The 10,337-nt window shown below is 43.1% G+C and overlaps 1 protein-coding gene across 1 annotated transcript; it reads right to left on the bottom strand.

Annotated features, from left to right (window-relative positions):
* Positions 1–379: 379 nt before the first annotated feature.
* On the bottom strand, positions 380–9,166 carry LOC107300575 (protein O-mannosyl-transferase 1-like). The gene is made up of 15 exons (XM_015829887.1): positions 9,069–9,166; positions 8,456–8,521; positions 8,006–8,099; positions 6,958–7,113; positions 6,313–6,443; positions 5,660–5,755; positions 5,181–5,273; positions 4,496–4,592; positions 4,228–4,320; positions 3,723–3,843; positions 3,387–3,484; positions 2,592–2,705; positions 1,931–2,057; positions 1,490–1,667; positions 380–613 (listed from the first exon to the last, which is right to left on the bottom strand). Exons 1-15 carry the CDS (start codon positions 9,149–9,151, stop codon positions 439–441), a joined length of 1,722 nt encoding a protein of 573 aa, XP_015685373.1. The 5' UTR covers positions 9,152–9,166; the 3' UTR covers positions 380–438.
* Between the last annotated feature and the right edge of the window lie 1,171 nt (positions 9,167–10,337).

Raw genomic sequence — 10,337 nt, forward strand, 5'->3', positions numbered from 1 at the left:
CCCACCATCTTCCATATTAACGTGAAAGGAGGTTTTTGCAAAAGTTCCATACTCCTAGACATGGTTGTGATGAGTCTTATCCACGCAGTCTGGCCTGTGCACTCTTTCCATGGTCAAGAGAAAATAAGGGTGCATGAGCCCCATTTTCTCTGTCTCGAGTGAGCAAAAGGGCCCCTCTGTTTCTTCCCCTCGTCCAAATACATTTCTATCCCTCTGAAATCCTTTCCTCTGCGAGAGAAACGGGAGGGAAAATAGCCCCAAACAACTCCCAAATCCATTCTACGGGCATTTCTAGTTCAACAATCCTGTTTCTGGGATTAGGTGAACGTCCGAAGGGATCCACGGGGGAATGAATCCCTAGTTCCGATGAAATCTTTTCTCCTTTTCTTCGTTATCCAGTCGCAAAAACCGGCCCCCTCGTCCGTTTCTTGGCGTCGCTCAGCGTTTGCGGATCAAAATGTCCCAGCTATCCTTCCAGCGCAGAGCTTGTAACTCGGCTTTGGAGAGGGCCGGCTTGCCGTAGGTGAGGGGCCGGAACGTGTGGTACGTAAGGTAGACGGACGATAACCAGGCTGCTACTAAAGCACTGTGCATGCTCTTGGAAAGCCTGGACCTGTGGGGAAGAAGAGGGAGGCAAGCATAAAAAGAGATGCCGAGACTCGAAAAAGAATGCAGAGAAAAGCAACAAGGATGATTAGGCTACAACAGTTGCAGAACAGTTGTTGGAATTGGGAATGTCTAGTTTAAGGAAGAGAAGGACGAGTGGGGGACAGGATAGCAGCCTTCCAGTATCTCAAGGGTTGCCCCAAAGAAGAGGGAGTCAATCTATTCTCCAAAGCGCCTGAAGGCAGGACGAGAAGCAACGGATGGAAACTAATAAAAAAGGGAAGCAACCTGGAATTAAGGAGAAACTTCCTAACAGTGAGAACAATTAATCCGTGGAACAGAAATTGCCTTCAGAAGTTGTGGCTGCTCCAGCACTGGAGGTTTTTGAGAAGAGACTGGACAACCATTTGTCCGAAATCGTATAGGGCAAGGGGTTGGACTAGAAGACCTCCAGGGTCCCTTTCAACGGTCGTTAAATGTGAAAAACAATCGTAACTCGCTTTTTTTTTAGTGCCGTTGTAAGTTCTAACGGCCACTAAACGAATGGTGGCAAGTATGTATCTTTTGTGTTTTCTTTCTTTTGCTTTTCTTCTTATCGTGGCCTGGCGTAGTTTGATTATGTTTTAGTGGGGATTTTGTATGGGGTACTTCCAGAGCAGGCCTGTTATTTAATTTGATTTTAGAACGGAAACTTGTGTATATTTATCGTGGTTTTTATTATCGCCTGTTCACCGCCCTGAGTCCCGTAAGGGAGATAGGGCGGTATATAAATTCAATAAATAATAATAAATAATAATAATAATAATAATGATTTTTGAAAGCAATTTTTTTTTAAAAAAATGATGGAAACAAAGAAAGAAGAGGTGGGCTCAAGCTGTCCTACCTGCAGAGGAAGTCGTTCGTGTGCTGCAGAACGACGGGAATCAGGAGTATTTGGAAAGTGACGGCCGGCAGATAGTGGTAAAGGAAGAGGGTCTTCTCCATCAGGAAGAAAGGCAGGTAGTTCACAGCCCACCCGCCCACGCAGACCCCTCCGGCCAGGAGCCACTGCTGCCAGGTCTCTGTGGAGAAACAGGACGGGGCGGGGAAGCAGGCACGTTGGTTTCTCGCCCTTGGGACGAGAAGTTGACCTGGAGGCATTTTAACCACCTGCAGGATGGGGGGGGCAACGAAGGCCCAACTGCGGGGGGCTGCCCTGGCAACAGAGGGCGAAAACTCCTTCAGCAGGAGCAGAAGGCCTCCCACGGGCTTCTACAAGTGGTCTCCCCCAACTCAATTCAGGGGTCCCGGGTGGAAGATCAAGACGGGTTTGGAAGGTCCATACCGTTGGGGATATCCTGGATATTCCGCTGTCGACGTAGCAGGTACCCCAGGAACAAAACCAGGTAGACGACGGTGGCTACGTTGGCCGATGTCCAGCTGACCACGTTGCCCAGGAGGTGAATTTGAGCCTGGCCAGGAAAGATCAAGGAGGTGTTTTGAGTAAAGCCCGCTTAAGCCCTTCCTTGCTCGGCTACCCCACGGGAATGATTAGTTATCCACGTGGCAGCCTTTCCGTGGAAATGCCATTTGAGGGCTTCCGGAAAGACGTGGTGAATTAACGCTCTGCATGTTCCCCTCTCCGCAGACCGTGGAGGGCATTGCTACTAGTCCTCACCTCACAACCCTTCATTTAGTGAATGGTTCGCTTCAACGGCGCTGAGAATGTGACTTATGACCGTTTTTTTCAGCCTTCTCTAGAGTAAGTCCCGCCAGCCGGTTTCACAACTTGGAATTGTAGACTTCAAGAGACATTTTGAATTGGGGGGGGGGCTGTATCACTTGCTTAGGAACGGAAATTTCGGGTTCAGTTGAGGACTGGCTATATGGCTAAAAAAGGAAGCTGGCTATGCCAAAATTCTCTCTGGAACAAAGGGAGATCTGGAGATTGCCCCTATGTATTCCAGGAAACATGATTCACCCATGTAAAAATCCAGTAAAGTTACCCCTGAGCTGGAATGGAACCAGTAAGCAATGTTGGTCTCCAGGGTGATCCAATCCAACGGGGATGAGCTATATTTATGTTCCGTGTCCTCGTTCTTCAGGGTAAGGATCTTCCACTAGAACGAAACAGAGGAATTGTGTTAGAGAATTTTAATTTCTCTGCTGGTAAAAATAAATCAGAAGCTCTCACAGTTGACTGCATTTAGCTGATTCAAATAAACTCTTTATATTCATATAAAAATATTTACAATACCATATATTCTTCTTCATAGTAACATAGCATAAATGAAGACTTCTTACAGTAGAGACAGACCTGAGACCCAGCTTCTAACTCCAAACCTTTTGCACAGACTCAGTAGCACTTTACTCTCATTGGCTGACTGAGTTACCACATGACTCTTCCTGCTCATGAATATTCCAACAAATTGGGTTTCCTGAATATCAATGCAAGCTACCAGTGATACAGCCCCTAATTCGAAATGTCTCTTGAAGTCTACAACTCCCAAGTTGTGAAACCACCTGGCGGGATTTACACAACGTGCTTAACAGTCTGGTTTCTCAGCTGCTACATATTTTAACTTTTACAATTGTGATCCTATTTCAATTTTCTTTTAAATAGTCTTCCCCACCCAGAGTCATTTGCTGAGATGGTCGGCTAAATACATCGCCAGAAACAATAACATTAATTTCAATTCCCAGAATCCCCTGGATAAGCATGGCCATTGCTGAGAATTCTGGGAACTGAAGTCCACCCTATGACTTTCTCGAAGGCTGACTTTCTGGCCCCTTTCTTTCACCTGCAGTTCGGTGAACTTGGCAACGAAGGTGAGGTTCTGGCTGATGTTGATCTGAGTAGGCAGGTGCAGTTCTACCTCTCTCTCTTTCTGTTCATGGCCTGGAAAAGATTAAAACCAAAGAGACCTAAAAAAAAAACAGGTTAATTGGGGCCATTCTCCCACAAGCCTTTGGGGTGTTCTCACTTAGCAACATAACTCAATTGTGGTCATTAAGTCAAGGACTTCCTGTACAGGTCTGGAGCGGGACGTTTGAAAAAAGTCTTTCCAGAACTTTGCAGAAAAAAAAACCACCCTGCATTAACGTCCAAAGACTTCTTAAGTTTCTTAAAAACTAACTTTTTCCATATCGGTGTTCCTCCACGTTCCACAGCATGCTTTGATGGTACCCCTTGGAGATCTTCTCACCAATCACCTCCAGTTGTCGGTACCCCCACTCCGGGAGGGAGGCTCCACTGAGCTGGCGGTGAGAAAGAACAGAAGGGTTAAAAAAAAAAAGAGGCATAAAATGCCAACCAGGATTCAACAGGTTGAAGGATCTGGGAAGCCCCATCTATCTGAATGAGTGGGGTGGTGCTACATCAGCCCTTCGAGGTAGTCCAGACAAGAGACACAACCGTAAATGCTAATACTTTATTGTAAGATTACATTAACAGAATCTTTCAAAGCTGGAAGGATGTATCCCCTCTTTTTCTTATACTCTCTGGAAAACTAGGGGGGGGTCCCTTCTGAGATGCTTCCCACGCCCCTTTTCCTTCTGTGGGCTGAGCAGGGGGTTGGTCTGGAAGACCCCCAAGGTCCCTCCCATTGACTACAAGAGGCCAAGACCCTGAGCCCCACTCACCTTTAACACGGCCGACGTGTTGACGTGGACCAGTCTGACTTCGGACAGGATCGTTTTCCAAATGTCATTATCCGAGTCGCGATTCATAATTTCCTGTGGGATTGAAAGACACGCTTCCTGAAGCTGTCCCGTTTGGCTAATAGGCTGTCTTGATTGTTCCTGCCACTATGAAGCGGTATATTGCTATGTTTAATTTTTTTTTTTTTTTTTTTTTTAAGTTCAGCCCAACTTTGATCAACTCCTTTAAATTCCACAGCCTGGCCCTTACCACTCTCCAGAGATTCTGAGCGGGCATGGAGATGTTGTAATCGATGTAACAGGATATCTCTTGGGAGTGTGGGCTGAGGGGCGCAGCCACATCGTGCCTGCAGGATGGAGAAAGCAACAGAAGAGAATATTTGCAGCTCAGGGTTGAATTGTGAGATGCTTTTTGTGCTTGGCCGTTTTCTTACAGACGTTTCATTACCCAACTAGGTAACAACATCAGTGCTAGAAAGGAGGGAGTGTAGTAGTAGTAGTAGGAGGTGGTGGTGGTAAACAAGGACTGTGGGATCCTTGATGCTCTCCAAGCTTAGTAGTTTTCTTGCAGACATTTCACTACCTAATTAGGTAACATCCTCAGTACTAGGAGGTGGGGGGGGACACCAAGTAGCAGTCAGGAGACAGGATGAAAACTCCTTCATTGCACAACACATGGACGGACTTAACCGTAGCCCCAGCTAAGGGTAAACACGCTAGAGAATTCCTGGAAGTCTGGCACTCAGACAATTCTCCCCTGAGGAATTAGGGAGGGTCTCTGTCGATCCCCTTGCCCAGCCCATCGTACAACTGAAGGCTAAGCTGCCCCTTATCTGACCATCCCCTTGGCGGCATCGCTAGACCCAGTCTCCAAAGCCATTCACACATACAATTACAGCCATTTCCAGAAGACACACAAAGAAGAAAGAGCTTACGTGTTAAGGTAACGGGTGGTGATTCCATGGACCAGTTGCACAATGTTGCTGTGTCGCACAGGTCGTGGTGGGTTGCTAGCTACCAGCTGCTGCCTGTTTGGGAAAGGCCGAAAAACAGGCAAAATGAACCAACAAAATCAAAGTGTATCAACCCATTAAAAATGTTATTATTTATTCCTTTTATTATCTTCGTTACTTCCCCCTTTTATTATTATTATTATTATTATTATTATTATTATTATTATTATTATTATTATTATTATTTTCTCTGCTGCTTTGCAAATATACTGAGTGAAAAATTCCTTGGCCAAATAAAGTACACTAGTCCTTGACTTACGAACACCATTGAGCCCAAAATTCAGGTTGCTGAGTGAATTCTGCCCCATTTGACGAACCTTGCTTGCCACTGGACTTTCTTGTAACTTCGAACGGTCCCTAAATGAACTGCCGTAAAGCGAGGACTACCTGAAGAGGCTTACCTTCCAGGATCCTTCACGATCCACCAGTTGTTCACATCCTTAAAAGGATAGCAGGTCACCTGCTGTTGGTGGGAACTTCCCCGCCCATTTTCATACCTGGGGAAGATACGGAGGAAATGGCAGAAAAGAAGGGCTTTTTTTAGATCACAGAAAAAAGATTTGTTTTCTCCATTTAGTAGGAAGAGAAGACAAGAGATCTCAGCCCTTGGAGGGCGGCTAGAAGACAAAGGAAAAGGTTTTAGGGTCTGAGCTTGGTGGGTTTGGCCTCATCCCTGGGAGCCTGGCACACTTCCAAATTGGCCATCGACGGGCACAGAGACATAAACAACCTCTACATATCATTCAAAAAAGACAGTCATTAGGCCAAAAAGAGCAGAACGAGCAGAAATGAACATCAAGATTAACATGGGACTAACCGCCAAGAAGCAAAGAATATCCTCCATCAAGGAACTGCCAAACAAGCTAATAGTAAAATTAGTAAAAGAGTAAAAATAAAGTTTGGCCACTTCTCCCCAGCCTTGTACTCTTTTCTTTGGCAGAAATTCTACGCCAAAAAAACCAGCATCTCCTGGAGATGGGGCCCATGGTGGGACAGGCCGGGGTTGTTGTACACAACATCCCGTCTGCCAACAATTAATCCCTCTCCTTCTCACCTGATGGGGTAGGTATTCCGGTGAGAATGAAGCCAACACGGCAAGGGTTTGCCTAAGGTATTCCTCAAAGTAATCTGGGAACCATAAGCCACTTCCAAGGGCTGCCCCTGAGTGATGCGCGAAAGCCCTCCCTAAAAAAATAAATAAATAAAATACACAGAGTGTTGGTTACACAATCCGGAAGCATAAAACCATCAGCCTAGTTTTTTTTAAACGTTGGCAGATTCTAGTGATAGCCACATCAAGAGACGATTAAAGTTACGACTATTAACGACAATTTTGGAAAAAAAGGTTATTAGAACCAGTCCTCGCATTTACGACTGTTGCGATGTTCAAGACTCGCTTCACCAATGTCTCACTTAACAACAGAAACAACAATTACGAGAAATACCTGTACAGAAACTGGTAAAACCCAATAAATAATAATAATATTAAAAACAGAAAGAGCAGATAAAGTCCAGCAGAAGGTTGAAATAAATCAGCATTCAGCCAGTCAATTAACATTTAGAAATAAAGAACAAAAGCAGAAATTCTAAAAGTGTGTGTGGGGGGGGGGAGAAAATCTTCAGCTCTTCTGAGAAAGAAAAAAAGGGAGAACCCCCCCCCCAATTCTCCCTTTTTGACCACGATTCAGTTGGGTCTCACCTCTAAGCTAGCTTGGAAAGCGCTGCTCATGATTTGGTCGTGAGGCCCAGACCGGTACAGCAAAACCAGGTGGATGTAGAAAAAGGAGAGGTAGAGAGTGACAGGGATGATCAGAAGAGCTACTCCTCGGGCTATGAAGTGCCACAGCAGGGAGACCTGAAAGGGAAAAGCCGAAGTGATTCACTTTTGCTTCTAAAACTAAAGATTGCCAGACGGGGCTGCATCTAGCTGGGTTACAACCTACTCTAGGGGCCCTAAAACTTTAATAAAAGTGTTCCTCTGCCTGTCAAGAGAGATTAGAATCACGGTTCCTTTTTTTTAAAATCAATGTTTCCAACAAAATTAAAGTTAAATCTAGCTATCTGACATCTCCACCCATCCACCCATCTATCTATCTATCTATCTATCTATCTATCTATCTATCTATCTATCTATCTATCTATCTATCTATCTATCTATCTATCTATCTATCTATCTATCTATCTATCTATCTATCTTTATCTACTTATTTATCTAATCTATATCTATCATCTATCTATCTTATCTCTATCTATCTCTATCTACTTATTTATCTAATATATATATATATATATATATATATATATATATATATATATATATATATATATATATATATACTTATTTATCTAATCTATATCTATCATCTATCTATTGATCTATCTATCTAATCTATATCTCTGTCTACTTATTTATCTATCTAATTTATATCTCTATCTACTTATTTATCTAATCCATATATCATCTATCTATCTATCTATCTATCTATCTGTCTATCTATCTATCATTTATGGAGAGGTGAGCTCTATGTTAGAGAGCCTCGCATCTAACTTACCAATATTTCCAATTTTGCCATCAAAGAGGTATGGAAAAACACATTTGTTGCAACCTTGACTGATTACGTTCTAAGATAAACTGCTGTGTCGAACTAAAACCCACGGATTCTGAAATCCAAAGTTCTCCCAGAAGTCCTGGAGATCAACTCTCACCAACCCAGAGCAACCAGATCCTACTTGACCCTCCGACTTACGTTGGACAAGGAGCGATCACCAACCAGCTGCCAGGAATGGACCCCTGCCAGGGTCAGAAGGAGGAGGTAAGTGAAGAGGCCCATGTATTTCACCCTGCGAAGCAAGCAGGAAATGCCACAATAAACCAAGCCCATTAGGAGGAGAAGCTGGCTGCATTCGCATGTCACCCCCATTGGGGTTTAAGGTAAGGAGAACACATAGACAACCCCGGATGGGCCCAAAAAGGACAGGGGAGACCGCCAGAAGATCTAAGCAGGAGTGTCCAACCTTAGTAACTTTAAGACTTGTGGACTTCAACTCCCATAATTCCTCAGTCAGCATGGGGAATTCTGGGAGCTGAAGTCCACAAATCTTGAAGTTGCCAAAACTGGACACCTCTGTTCTAAGATGTTCATGAACAAGGTATCTGTTGTCAGATACCTTAGCAGACCAACAAGAGGTAAGCTTACCCAACAGCACAAGAACAGGAGACCCCAGTTAGCAACAGCCAGAGCCACCATCTTGTAGAAAAAGGGCTTTAAAACAAAAGAAAGTTAAACATATCAATCATAAGGCCAGCCTTAGACCATTCCAGACAAATGGCTGTCCAATCTCTTCTTGAAAACCTCCACCCACAACTTCTGGAGGCAAGTCGTTCCACTGATTAATTGCCAGGAAATTTCTCCTTAGTTCCAGGTTGCTTCTCTCCTTGGTTAGTTTCCATCTGTTGCTTCTTGTCCTGCCCTCTGGTGCTTTGGAGAAAAGATTGGCCCAATTCTCTCTTGCCTGTGGCAAGAAAGGTCATAAAATGGGGCAAAATTCACTTAACAACTGTGGTCGTATGTCGAGGATTAACCTGTATCTTATGTACTGCAAAAAAAAAATTCAAACAAACTTTTTAAGCCTGGTTTGTTTGCAGCATCCATCCCCAGGTGGTTTTGGCTAAGCCCTAAATCGCCATTTATAAATCATGTTAGCGTGGGTCACAGCATAAATGCAAAGACATGTTATTGCTCGGTCTGATTTGAGGAACTTCATATTTTATTGCAAAACCAAGGTGGAAAAATCAAAGAAATCTTTTACCTTTGTTTCTGAGAGTTGTGAAACTTCAGATAAGACAAAACAGCCAGCAGGATGAAAAAAATTAAAATCGACTCCAGCAGCATCAATCTGGATTGAGTAATTAGTGAATTTTCTGTTAAGACACAAAAGGAGAAATGAGGATTGTTTTGACTGTCTATTCCTACAGTGGTCCTTCTATGAGCTTTTTACAACTTTGGCAACTTTACAACTTGTGGATTTCAATTCCCAGAATTCCTCAGCCAGTCATGTTGCCAAGATTGGAGACCCTGTTACAGCAAGCAATATAAAGATTTTTGCAATCAACCAATGGGGATTGGCCAGAACAAGTTCTTAAAAGCTGGGAAAAAATGTTCCAACTTCTAAAAACCCTTTTAGCCAAACATACAGCTTTTTGCTACAACTTTTCAAATGTCCTAGTCTCACTGCCTAACTTTATTTTATTATGAATTGGATGTATCTAACAAGCAAAGAGATACACAGCAACTCTTCACATCCATTCAATACAAAGTAATAAAACGCCTGTGGAGGGGGAAAAACAGACAAATAAAATAAGGTAACAAAGAAAATCTTATGCTAATATTTTTAACAGTTGCAATCCTAGAAGTTTTGCTTGATGACTGTTTTTGTGGACAGCCTAACAACTCAACAAACATTCCTTTCAGGGGTAAGATTTTAACAGCACCGTTGTGAGTACCTTCTGCCATTTTTCTCAAACTTACAAAAATGATATTGGAATGCATAAAAGCTGTCTTATGGTTTTTCAAGAAATCTCCTATGGATGTTTACCAGCAGTAAAGACATAGATTAGCTCTGCTAAAAAAAGAATTCCTCTTTCCTTCTCTTGTTTTGACTGTATGGATCAGTGTCATAATTGCTATGTTTTTTTTCCCCCTCTTCCCTCCCAACTCCTTTTTCCTTTTCTGTTGTGCCTCTTTAAAAAGTCCAGTTGCCTTTTAAAAAAGCATCCATGACCTGGATGACTGAGAATCTCCACAGAGACTGAGCCTCTTAAATTAATTCATTTGTCACTACTTTTAAATTCATGTCAACGCTACCCCGTTTCTGAAGACTACAGTAAGTAACTTTACAATTAGCAACCTAAAATAAGAGGACCAACAGAATAATCTTTTACAGATTTGCAGAAGGCTGCTCTGGAAACCGTCTTAGCTAATAAGAGGGTTAAAAATACAGCTTGAGGAAATAAAGAGAATAGTGAAATATCTCAGAAAGATTCTGGTCCTGGCACCGATGGAGAATTGAAAGGAATGA

This window comes from Protobothrops mucrosquamatus, unplaced genomic scaffold (assembly GCF_001527695.2).
Source record: "Protobothrops mucrosquamatus isolate PMUCROS unplaced genomic scaffold, P.Mucros_1.0 scaffold7495, whole genome shotgun sequence".
Lineage (NCBI taxonomy): Eukaryota > Metazoa > Chordata > Lepidosauria > Squamata > Viperidae > Protobothrops > Protobothrops mucrosquamatus.

What these genes read in the sequence shown, in the direction of transcription:
- LOC107300575 (XM_015829887.1), bottom strand. Translation starts at nt 9,151, where the DNA reads ATGCTGCTGGAGTCGATTTTAATTTTTTTCATCCTGCTGGCTGTTTTG. An exon ending in ATCGTGAAGGATCCTGGAAG is followed by an intron (nt 5,274 to 5,659) that starts GTAAGCCTCTTC and finishes TTTCCCAAACAG; the next exon opens with GCAGCAGCTGGTAGCTAGCA. An exon ending in GGAACACCGATATGGAAAAA is followed by an intron (nt 3,485 to 3,722) that starts GTTAGTTTTTAA and finishes AATCTTTTCCAG; the next exon opens with GCCATGAACAGAAAGAGAGA.